At 42.3% G+C, this 12,808-nt stretch overlaps 1 protein-coding gene across 2 annotated transcripts; it reads left to right on the forward strand.

Annotated features, from left to right (window-relative positions):
• Window positions 1–7,323: 7,323 nt before the first annotated feature.
• On the forward strand, window positions 7,324–12,808 carry slc14a2 (solute carrier family 14 member 2). 2 transcript variants are annotated; one of them, XM_071899685.2, is made up of 10 exons: window positions 7,324–7,463; window positions 8,059–8,127; window positions 8,464–8,653; window positions 9,399–9,588; window positions 10,019–10,147; window positions 10,878–11,070; window positions 11,276–11,423; window positions 11,616–11,750; window positions 11,920–11,969; window positions 12,063–12,808. In XM_071899685.2, the coding sequence occupies exons 1-10, from the start codon at window positions 7,440–7,442 to the stop codon at window positions 12,474–12,476; spliced, it is 1,542 nt and encodes a 513-aa protein (XP_071755786.2). In that variant the 5' UTR covers window positions 7,324–7,439; the 3' UTR covers window positions 12,477–12,808. The 2 variants fall into 2 exon arrangements, with proteins under 2 accessions (XP_071755786.2, XP_071755788.2); XM_071899687.2 differs by having other exon boundaries at window positions 7,409–7,463; window positions 8,445–8,653.

The raw sequence follows: 12,808 nt of genomic DNA on the forward strand, positions 1-12,808 counted from the left end.
ACTGCTGCATCATCACCAGTTACTGAGACAGCAGTGCATGATCCTCATTGGAAATGCAGCCCTAATTTATCCCTGAGTTATTTATAATGTTTTCATTGATTTATGCATGGACTTGTTTGTGTGATGATGTTATGGTGAGTGCTGTCTGTGTGTCTGTGTGTGTGTGCGCTTCCGTGTGTGCAGTTTGTTTTGAGTGACACCCTGTCGCTGCGCTCGCAGGAGAACTTGCTAATTTACTATCTCTCAAACAGATGTCACATCGTGCCTCTCCCCCCGCACGCACACACACAAACACACATCGCTACCAAAAGCCGCTCACATCTGCCCGTATGTGCTTAAATCAGGCATAAAGTTGTCAGTAAATCTTTGTCAACAGCAGTCCTCGTCTCCAGATGAGCCTCAGCTCCGCCGTTCACAGGAGGATTTGCACAGAAGCACCTCAGAGGCATGCAGTTGTTGCTCAGCGTGAACATGGCACGGCCTCCTACTACTGCAACTGAACCAGGGGACTGAAGACACCACTACTAACAGACAGAGACAGGAGTTAATGGATGAATTAATGAATGTGTACCACGCTGCATTACATTTACATGGTAATGCAACATGCCAGTGTGCTGCTCAGTCTTCTGCCCCCTAGTGGTCGCTTCTCCATCACTGCACAGTTACTCTGCTGTAGAGGTTTGTCCCTCTTAAAGATCCTTGAACCCTCGAATCCCCTCGTCTGAGGCTTTCCTACAACCATATAGCCTACCAGTCTGTACAACAAGAGCAGGTCACTCATTTCATCACACATATACACAGTTTTTTTATGATATATATTTCCACCGTCCAAAAAAATAAAGAAAACAAGTCGTTATTGGAACTAACAGGTCATTATTTCAGTCACAAAATGGGTTTTTCACATTGGACGACCGAGCATGTCACAGTTGCTAACGCATATTGTCAGAAACTACCAAGATTGTATGCTTTATGGTGCCTCTAGGTGTGTGTGTGTGTGTGTGTGTGTGTGCGTGCGTGTGTGTGTGTGTCATGAAGAGTTGGTTTGGCAGAGAGCCATGCAGCTGGAAGCCATCATAGAACCAATTACTTTCTGTCTTTTGCTCTCCTTCGTTCTCCCTCTTTCTTCCCTTCTCTCTTGTTCTCTTCATCTCTCCCTTCTGCTCCCATTTTCTCTGTCTGTCTGATTTTAATTCCGTGTGCCTGTCTGTCTGTGAACCGATGACTACTTTCATGGTTAACCCCTCTATTTTGCTTTCATTCGCATCCCTCCATCTTCCCGACGCTCGCTGATAACTCCAAGGCAACACACACACATTGACCTCCACCTTTCCCCATCATCTCTAATCACCTCTTTCATCTAAGCTGCTTCACTCTCCTCATCAGCCTCTTAAATATGTTTCTTTTTTCTTTTCTGAATTTCTCCTCAACTTGCTTAGCACCTCAACATATTGATTCAGATGTGAAATGTTTGTAAGCTTGCCTGGCCTGCCAACACACCGCACCGACCAATTTACAGTAACATGTTGAGCTGCAACTCATAAGTGAAGGGTGGCATGAACGTAAACACTAATTACAGATCGTGCACTGAATGAATGTGTCACTAGAGAGAGAGAGAGAGATGGAGGGAGGGAGGGAGGGAGGGAGGGAGGGAGGGAGGGAGGGAGGGAGGAAGTGAGAGAGTTAACAGTGTAAACAAATGAGGAGTGTAATGAGGATAAAGCACCACTGTGAACAAGTGAGCCTTTGTCTTCATTCATACCTGCTCTCTCTCTCTCTCTCTCTCTCTCTCTCTCTCTCTCTCTCTCTCTTGCTGTCACACACACACAGGGCTAAAACGAACCACACACACACACACACACACACACTGAACGGCTGTATCGTGTTTGGGTTTCTGGGAAGTGCAGTTTATTGAATGTTAAAGAAGGGAAACAGAATCCAGCACTTCATTCAGAGAGAGTTAGTTTCTCAGAGGCGGCTCTGCCAAAGCAGCTTTTTCCCTCCATATTCTCCACCAGTCCATCAGCTCAGTTTCATCAGAGTCCAGATTTTTTTTACTAATAGAACCAAAAAGTTGCACCAAATAAAACTGGAATTTATTATCTTGAGAGCATTTTATTATTGTGTAAAGGACAGGAGCTGGTGGAAACTGAGTCTGAATTTGATTCCCCCAGCTCTCCTCCCCACAGTTTTTCTGCTTCATTTGTAAACAAACATATACAGTAGTATCCCTTGCAGAAAAAGCATGGTGAGTGAAGCCATCGACCATATAAAACCACCTTTAAAAGTAGTAACTTAAGCTAAATGTCTCCTTCAGGAGTTGTTGATTAATCTCTCACAGCGCCTGGAAGGAATTGTGCAACAACTTTGGCTTTGATTCATAATCAGCAGACGTCAGGCTTCTCCGGTGGATCTCAGTGTGCTTTCAGCGGAGCTCTAATTTTACTTCACAGCATTCAAAAACTGGCTAAGTGACTGACTTGATGTAGAAGCTCCCGAGCAAGCAAAGCAAAGGAGCCCAAATCTTTGACCATTTTTGGCCATTTATGTCTACTTCGCAATGTGCAAAAATGCAGAGAATGCAGAAAAGTGTAGAGAAATGTCTGTCGACGTTCCATCAGCCAAAACACACCAAGAAGTAGGTGAGCAAACACAAGCTTTTCCAGGGAGATGACACCAAGAATGTTTTCCCCCATTCTGAATATTGAGTTGGAAGTAAATAAAGCTTTTGAGAAAGGTTTGAAACTGTAATCCACGTCTTTTGGATCATGTAGCACAAACAGATTTGCACCTTCATCTGCAAGCTAATTCCTTGATATATTATGTTAGCTGACTAATTAGCTGACTAATACCTGACTAATTCTTAATAGCTTTGATTTCATAATAGAATAGAATAGAATAGAATAGAGCAGAATAGAATAGAATAGAATAGAATAGAATATGTAATCTATTTTGTTTCATACATCAGAGTCAATATGACTGTATATGTACTGTATACATCTTGTTCCTCACCTTTAGCACCTGTGGCTTCTGTTGCAAGTCTTTCTTTAAAATTAGCATTTTTATCTTAAGGGAATAACCAGGAAGCAGCAACCAGTGGGTCAGCGATTGAACACCCTGTGATGGACTGGAGTCCTGAACAGGGTGTTTCCCTGCCTTCTGCCCAATGCATGCTGGGATAGGCTCCGGCTCTGCGTGACCCTGAGAGGGATTAAGTGGGTAAAGAAGTGGTAACAGGTATTCAGACCATGAAATTGCTGTGAGATGGGTTGGTCAGTAACAGCGCCTATTGCCAGCTCACTTTTATCCTCGTAAAAAGTTTATATCCTCTGAAAACATGCAAGAAATAAACATTTAGAGGCTATTTTTTATTATTTATTATTTATTATTTTCCAGAAGTAGTGTACTCCCAGACTCAGCAACCTCTCTTCACCATGCAGCACTCAGTCCCCCACAGCTAAGATCCCTTAAACACCCCTTTTCCTCAGATAGAAAGTTGCAAATTAAAGTGAGAACAGGTTAAGGAAAGATTGAGAAAACAAATCAGAGAATGATAGAAAAGAATAGAAGGTCTCATTGTCCCAAATGAGGCCACTCACTCTGTTAGAGAGGCAAATAGTAACTGTATGATCCAACATTACCCCCACCAACACACACACACAAACACACACACACACACACACACACACACACACACACACACACACACACACACACAAATGGAGATGTGGCCGGGCGTTGGGCCAGATGCTCCAAGAGAAGGAAACTCACATTCTTGCGATGGGGAGTCATCAAGTATCAGGTTCCATAGACTCTGGCAGAAGCTGGGACCCCCCCCCACCCCCCACCCCCCCCCACACACAGACACACACACCCCTCCACCCCTTCACCCCCCCTCACACTCACACACACACACACACACACACACACACACACACAGAAACAAACACACGGATAGGGGCATACTTTGTGGCCCCTTCCTTTTTGTGTGTGTATGAGGGTGGGGTGGCAGAATGAAAAACACTGACATGCTGCCTCCGCTGTCTTGTCCGCTCTTTATAAGGAAGTAAAAGGAGAAATGTCTGATTCTGAATGCAGCTCGGCCTGAACAGGACGGTAGCTGACGTTTGTTTTGCAAGAGTTCACTGGTTATTTACTACCAAGTAAATAGCCGAGCCTTCAGCGTACTCAGTCCTAAGGGGCTTTCTACAGGTTTGTTTCATGCACATGCAGGTAGACCGTTCCTGTGTGAGGTCCACAGGTCAGATGATCACCTTAGGGAAGAGGAGGGAGAGGAGTAGGGAGGGACACAGTGCTGCTGTGTAGTTCCCTCTTCCTCCACTAGATGACAGCATCACACTGCTTTCCTCTTTAGTGCCACTCGTACTTTGTTGTTGTTTCACAGACCAATGCTCTGAGATGAGCCACATCTCAGCTACATGACATATTTTCAACATGTTTTTAATGTGTGTTTGGAATTTTGCATTCAACACAGATTTTAAAAAAGCAAAAGAAAATCAATCACAGGTTTATTTTGTAGTAAGGTACTTCTGAAAACGATGTTTTTGTGATTTGAGAACTACAAAAATAAGTTTGGATTTCAGACTAAATGTGACATTTTGAGGACCCAGTTTCCCACATAGAGCTACTGGCACACTGCTGTTCTGTCATACTGGGTTGACACACAATGAATGAATCAATATCATGTTAGCCAGAACAAGTACAGGAAGACAGGTGCAGTAGGCCTACTGAATCAGTAAGACTCAGAGGATTAATGTCCCGTTAAACGACTCTCTCCACCAAGCCTATGTTATAGCTTGTGACTGGAGGCAACTGCTTTGATTCCCCAGACCGACAAAATCTGGCAAAATCTCCTTTCTGTCTGTTCTGGTAAAGTGGACGACTAATTCTCTCTCACTCAACAACTATTATGGATGGGCTTTCTGCAACATTAATAACTTTTACAAATACACTTTATAAAAGCTATACCATTTGTACTGTACAAAACTAAAACATCTGATTGTATATTTAACTTCCTGGTGTTATATCATGTTATATCAATGATGATATATGAAATAATGTACTAGTTGCCCAGTGTTTGAACAGCAATACCACTGAGCTGCATGGGCATGTAATGGACATCTGACAATGAGTATAATTACTACTACAAATTTCTGTATTTTTAAAAATGCAAGTATAGTATTATATTTAGTTTAAGTGAAATATTTTTGCCACCAAACACACCACTTTTTCTTTTTCAGGTTGCTGGCATATGTTGAAAAACACCTATGTCAATTTATATCCCAATATGGGATATAAATTATCAGTCAATTTATATCCCACTGTAGACTCAAGTGAGACTACAGTAGTTGATAATTTAAACTATTTTGAGATTTGTCTCTCTAAAGAGGAAATATTCATTCACAAAGTGTAACCAATGCCTATAGGTGTGTGTAGCATTAGGTAACCTATAACTTGAAATGTGAAGTGATCCATTCAGGGTCACATTCCTACTTTCACAAACAAAAAGAAAACATGCTACAGGGCATGTTGTATCACCTAGTCCTAGCACAAAAAGTATAGCATCTCCCTCAGACCTTCACTGTGACAAAATGTGTTTACCCAGTAAATCTCTGCTACTCTCCAGGAAAACATAAATCTTTGTAGAAATATTTCACCACACCTGTTTGTTCTTCATTCCTCATTTTATGACAAAACTAAATTGTTTGGAAGTCTCTCCCCGCCCCTCCTCCTCATTTTCTGTCTTCTCCTCTTTCTCCTTCGGCGATGACTAGATGTCTGCAGTAGCAATCAATGTGGCTCATTAGCTCTGTTATACAACTATACTGTAATTGTGTTTAATGACTAAATAAATGCTAGAGGAACAAACACACCCGTCAGCGCTTATGTTATCACATCCGTCTCTGAAAAGTGTGTGTGTGTGTGTGTGTGTGTGTGTGTGTGCATGTGTGTGTGCGCGTGCTGTTTATGATAATGTGACTTGGTAATCATTTTGCTTGGGATGATGGTAATTCAGTGCAACAGTACAAACAAGATTTATAAATCCCACCACTACCCAACTAGTCCTGGGGACACAAATACCCACACAGAGGCAGAAAATGATGCCGAATATCATTGACTATATTCATGTTTAGCTATGCAATTGCAGGGCAGCATGTTCAGCCAGCAGTTGTCCTGAGTGACAGAGCACAAGGTCAACTTTGGACTTTGCAGACGTCTTTGTAATGAACAAAGCATGCTACTCTTTTGTAAAAGCTCAAGGTTAAATGTGAAAGTCAAATGTGAGCAATGTGACTTGCTCAAATCACATTGTGTGTGCAGTGACCGAGCGTCAAAGTTCATTGTGTCAATCTCACATTCTTCTTTTTGTACTGACAAATGATCACAGTGAAAATCTACTGCATGTTTTAAAGTTTAAAACAGCCTTGTTTTAAACCATCATAGAGCACAGAGGCCATCATAGAGTATATGATATGATGATATAATGATATTTCTGCTACACTTGAAATATGTGTGAATATGTTGAATTTCTTTTGATTCATGCATTAGCAATCTGTATATGGGAGGCTAGAAAAATAAAGTATTTTGTATTAAAGGTCTAATAATATTCTGCATTCATGATTTTGTTTTCAAATACACTATGTTCAGGATAAGACTAGTGTAATGTTTTGCAGACAGGTTTGAAGTCCTCAGAACAGTAACAATACTGGACCCGATAACACTAGCTCCTCTAATTCAAATGAGGTAAACCTGCTGAGTGGACACTTTCTCTGGGATTGTAGTAATCGTTTAGTGCTATATAGATATAAATAGAGGGAAATTTGATTTTAAAACAGTATTTTGACAGAAATGTTCTTTTGTTCAGGGTTTTTGTGCTATGGTCAACATCAGCGCTCAGAAGCATTAGGACTGTCCAGCATGAAGTAGTATGAGCAGCCTAGCAATCCCACAGAGAGGGAGAGACATTCACACTCCTGGGTTTATTGTCTGGCACTAATATGGTTGTTTTGACCAACAGTGTAGTCCAGATCTGGTCCAGGAGCCTTGAGTTTGACACAAATTATGTTGGCCATGCATTAGTCTGCATGCACGATGTTCAGTTCAGAAAAAAACAGAAGACAAAGGCAACAAATTGTGTGTGTTAATGTGTATGTCTTTGTGTGTGTGTGTGTGTGTGTGTGTGAGAGAGAGAGAGAGAGAGAGAGAGATAGAGAGAGAAGAGAGAAGTGGGTGTGACATAGTGACATTCTGATTGTTGTCGCTGAGCACTGGCATTCATTTCGAAGATGAGGAGGGGGAAAGAAGCGGAGGATGAGAGAGGTGGGGTTTTGTCTGTTGCTATAAAAGGTTCAGCTGAGGTCTTCCAAGTACAGCTTGAGAGAAGCTGGCAGCCGTCGCACCCTGCACCAACCCTGGAACATATGCCTGGACCACACTGCACAAAGGTATGAACACTCGCAACTCTCCCTTCTCCTCTCACACTCACCCAGTAGCACAACTAAATACTTGTGCGCTTCAGTGAATGTGTGACTTTTAGACAGGCTTGAAAGTTATTGAAGTTCAGGTGCAAGTCAGCTGATCGCATTATTAGTTATTTTTTCATCTGAGAGATACAAAATGAAGTGTTGCATGATTAATTCATTCATTTTATTACTTTATTAATTCCCCAAATGTATTCCCTTAATGATTAATTAAAAAACTGAACTCAAATAATACACCTAAACTGTAGTAGTACAATAGTGACCAAATCAAAAATCAAGTTCTGAATGAATGAAGGATGAATTTAAAAAGCTGCCATCTGCATTTCTAGAACCAACCGTGTCTCGCCCTGCGCTGTAAACAGAGCCACACTCAATATTCTTAAGAAATTAGATTATATTTTGCACTTGTTATTCATACAGTATGATACAATCAAGTAAAGGAATAGAATGCATTATCATTTTCATTGTTTGAATTTCAGAAGAGTTTGCCAAAATACATACATTCTTGCCATAAGCAATGAAGAAGAATTAACATGTTGCTGACTTCCCTCTTCTCCAGGATATTCAAAAGAATATCAGCTGCTCCACTTCTGTCCTGCTGCCCCAGAACTCTCACACCACAGTTACAGTAAGGAGGCGATGTTATGCAATTGTCTGCAACTGATACTTTTGGAATAAACATGAATTCCTCATTCCTATTCATCGTAACTTTTACTGTACAATTTATGTTGTAATTTTCTTGCCATGAAAGCAAACTGATACGCTGAAACCAGACACAGTTCAGGATGTAAAGCCATTTAGATTTTTTTGTCTTTCCTGACCTGACTTAATCCAACCCATCCTGAGTAGGTTAAACAGGTGGAAATGTCTGGCATGTGAAATTCTGGTTTTGTGATGATGGGACTACACTGTATGCATTTTTACATGATTCAAATATATATACAGTATATTCTCTCCACAACAGCAGCTCCACGAACTCCAGCCCCTGATGGCAAACCCTGTCCTAAAGTCTGAGCATGAGAAGTCGCAGGGAGAGAAGACAGATGCTGCGCCGCCTGCAGGACCCACAACCCTCCAGAGGGCCAGGGCCCGCTTCCTGAAGGGGGTCTCCTACTTCTCTGGAGACATGAAGGTGTTTGGAAAATGGATGGAAAGTAAGAAAATACTGACTGCATAACTACTTTCATCAAAATCATCCCATTTGACAAATATCAATTACCCCCCCATAAGAGCAGTAGAGCAGTAGTATCCTGAAAGTTATTGAGTCAAGATTATGATTGCAGGATATTCTGCGCTGTGTGAGGGAGGGATGAGTTGTACTCACCACACACACTGTCACCAGGTATGAATGTGTGTTTGGAGTCAATGGGCCTCAGCCACTCCACCCTTGGGTAAATTAAGTGGAGAGAGACATGGGATGGACTATGACAGGTGTATATACTGTATATAAGGAAACAGGCATACACCACAAACAATGATGTGTAAGCCACCAAGTGATGACAGGAACTCTTACATAACCATTGCTTTGTACAGTACAGAGCAAATAGTCTGAAAACAATGAAAGAAATGTGGCCTTAACATAAGTGGTCTCCATCCAATAAAAGAGTATGTATAGTTTTCAAAGCCTAATCATCCTCATTGTGCGAAGTTGAGGATGCCTATCATTGCTGTCACTCAGACGGTCTTTACAGTAAAGTATTTATTGATGAACCAGTTTAAATTTGACTTAACCCGACTTGAAAAACCAACAAGAATTGTTTTCTGCTGCTCCCAGCTATGTGACCCTGAGCCTTACAATACTAAAACTCACAGAACATTCACTGTTGGAAGCCTATTAGCAGCTCTGGGAACCTGGCTGAACATTCTCTCTCTGCACTCTTCTCTGTTTCCCTCCTACAGAGCAGTTTTTCCTGCTGCAGCTGCTGGACTGGGTTTTGCGTGGAGCGGCCCAGGTGATGTTCGTCAACAACCCTCTCAGTGGGCTTATCATTTTCGGTGGCCTCATCCTGCAGAACTACTGGTGGGCCCTCAACGGCTTTGTAGGCACGCTCTTCGCCACCATTTCTGCCCTCATACTGCGACAGAGCAGGTTTGAGCACTCAACTATTCTGACGCAATTCATGCGACATATCCTGCAGATACATGGTAATAAAAAAACATAGTGATATTTAGCAGTGCAAAGAATCTAATGTAACTAACCGTTGGGAGCAGGTATCTGGGGTTAAGCATGTCCCATCGTAGTTTATTCATTGTATGAGGCCCACAATACCATCAGCTCTCCCATAATTTCACTGACTTTACCTTGACAATGCACCCTCAGTCACACTTACACCGCCCACAAGATCTTATCCACTAATTTTTGACCTTGCTAGGGGCTGTTGAGTCATTCACGGGTCCCCCTCCTGCTATGCCTTACCCATTATTTTTGTTTGTTATACAATTGGTTATGTAATCCCATGTTTTTGTTCATTTGTTCCTTCATTCACATATCTTTAAAATTATATCTGTGTTTCTGTCAGGGGTGCAATAGCTGCAGGGCTGTATGGGTACAACGGCATCCTGGTGGGCCTGCTGATGGCTGTGTTCTCCAACGCAGGAGACTGGTATTGGTGGCTCCTGCTACCCAACATCTTCATGTCTATGATGTGGTGAGCAGCTCTGTTTGTGTGTTTGTGAGACAGCAGGACTGGAATCAGACATTTTTAGATGGATAAAAAATGGTCAAATGGTAGATTCATATCACAAGACAGAAGAATTAGATGTGGCTAAGAGGATCACTGTGCCTTGCCAAACCACAAGACCTCACATCTCACATAACAAAACACCCGGGCACGCACGCTTACAAACTTCCTAGAATAGAAGTGCTGGATCACTATCAAGTCACATGACGGTATAAACTTCATGGCTTTAGAGTCTAGCTGGTCTCAGATCAGCGCTTGTATTCGAAGACACCCTGATGTCAACAGTCAGACCTCAATGAATCACCGCTGACCCCATTCAGTCACAACATGTTGGAAGCAAATCAACCTTTTTAACTATGTCGCTTAAATGGAGAGAGCAGGTTGACATGCTCCACACTGGCATCTTTTGGCATTAGTTCTTTATCAACACCATCTTCCTTTTGGCAATGGCCTGATTTATACTATCAGAGTTATATTTATTTATTTCACACATCTGTACCTGTGGTATGTTATGTTAATTGATAATAAGAATTCCTGTTGTGGGGAAAGTAACTATGAAAGTGACAGTAAACTGCTTCTGCCTCTCTCACTCTCATAATCTCTGATCCTGTCTCCTTGAGAAGAGAAGGACAAAAAACACCTGATGACGATCCATTTGGATTGAAATATTATCTTTTCTTGTCTCCTTGTGTCCCAGCCCGATCGTGTCCAGTGCCCTGGCATCTATTAACAGTCGCTGGGACCTGCCAGTGTTCACCTTGCCCTTCAACATCCTGGTGTGTCTCCACATGGTGGCAACCGGTCACTTCAACCACCACTTCCCCCAGGTCCTCATCCAGCCGCGCTCCGAGCTGCCCAACATCACCTGGGCCGACATCGATGTAGCCAAGGTTAGAGACGGGCCGGGGTGTGTTTGTCCTTGTGTCATACTTCTCTGAACGTGTTGGAGTGGGACGGTACGCTCTAGATGCTTTAGTCCTGTGTGTGTGCGCATGTGAACACCTCACACACCTTCACACATACCAGGTATTTTAATCGGAGTGGTATGTTTTGAATGTACAATAGGATTTAAGCGTTCTGTCTGTATCTCTTCAGCTCTTCAGATCGGTGCCTGTGGGAATAGGCCAGGTCTACGGCTGTGACAACCCCTGGACAGGAGGAATCTTCATCATCTCACTCTTCATCTCCTCCCCTATCACCTGTGCCCATGCTGTCCTGGGATCTGCGGTGGGCATGGTCTCAGGTGAGAGGAGAGGGCTTGATAACAGCATAGGCTTTCACTTTTTCAAGAAGCAATGGCAGAAACTCTCGCATCATATATCACCATTTATAATTAACACTAATCAACATTATCCAAGATTTCCTTTATGTCACAAATTGAACTTGGCACTTCCTTGATGGCTCTCGTTAAAAGCTTTGTGTGTATGTTTTGAAGGCTTGGCTCTGTCTGCTCCATTTGAGAGCATTTACTTTGGCCTCTGGGGATACAACTGTGTGTTAGCCTGCATTGCCATCGGAGGAATGTTTTACGCTCTCACCTGGCAGGTGCACCTGCTCGCCCTCACCTGTGGTGAGTAGACGCACAGTGGATACGCTGTACACTACCTTAAAACACGTGTAATTCAGACAGTATGATCACATGATGTGTAACGATGGGCAACACTGTAGTGGGCAACTAGATGTAATCAGGGTCATACTCTGTGAGTGTCTTATTGTATCTCTACTCTTCTCCTCCTCAGCTTTTTTCTGTGCGTATCTCGGCTCAGCCATTGCCAACCTTATGTCCACAGTAAGTTCACAACTTCTCTCAAACCCCTTCCTGTATCAGCTCATGACAAACACAAGTCGCTAACTGCAAGTTCATGTGTCTTGTCATTTACAGTTTGGTCTGCCAGCCTGCACCTGGCCTTTCTGTCTCTCGGCTATTACCTTCCTCCTGATCACCACGGAGACCAAAAAGATCTTCAAGCTGCCGCTGGCCAAGGTCAACTACCCCGAGAAAAACCTGGGCTTCTACTGGAAGCTCAAGAAGCAGGAGAAAATGGAGAAGCAGGAGAAAGAGAGGAAAGAGAGAGAGGAGCAGCAAAAAGCCGTCGAAGAAGCAAATATACTCAATGAGAAAGAGCAACTCAAGCTTGAGTTTGAAAGAATGGAAGAGGGGAAACTGATGAGTGATGCGTCAGAGGGACAAAATGAGGACACAGACATTGAAGACTTTGTGTCAGAGGTGGGACAGCAAGTGACTGAGGAAGAAGAAACAACAAAAAACGAAGACACCGTCGCAAATTATGTTTAATGTAAATACCACATTTTCTGCACTAATGTATGCATGTACATATGCACACACACACAGACAGAGAGAGAGAGAGAGAGAATGATTTTTGAATGGCTCGTACTATAGATGTATGAAGGATGTGCCTGTATAGTGATTCTTTCAAAATTTTAAGTATTTGTATACTTTACAATTTGTTGAAAACACATGTTACTTCTGCTTGCTGAGGTTTATGATATGAGTGGATGAGTGGATGACTGTGTAACACAAATATATTATGTAAAACATTCTCTATGTAAATTGCATATAATATAAAATGAAATGTATATAGTTTTTTAAATAAATATTAAAAGTTC

Source organism: Centroberyx gerrardi, chromosome 8, assembly GCF_048128805.1.
Source record: "Centroberyx gerrardi isolate f3 chromosome 8, fCenGer3.hap1.cur.20231027, whole genome shotgun sequence".
In the NCBI taxonomy this organism is placed as follows: Eukaryota; Metazoa; Chordata; class Actinopteri; order Beryciformes; family Berycidae; genus Centroberyx; species Centroberyx gerrardi.

Bases quoted from the DNA above. Each gene is read 5' to 3' on its own strand.
- slc14a2 (XM_071899685.2), top strand. From the start codon at position 7,440: ATGCCTGGACCACACTGCACAAAG. The intron at 9,589-10,018 runs GTTTGAGCACTC...TGTTTCTGTCAG, and splicing joins CTCATACTGCGACAGAGCAG to GGGTGCAATAGCTGCAGGGC. The intron at 11,424-11,615 runs GTGAGAGGAGAG...TATGTTTTGAAG, and splicing joins TGCGGTGGGCATGGTCTCAG to GCTTGGCTCTGTCTGCTCCA.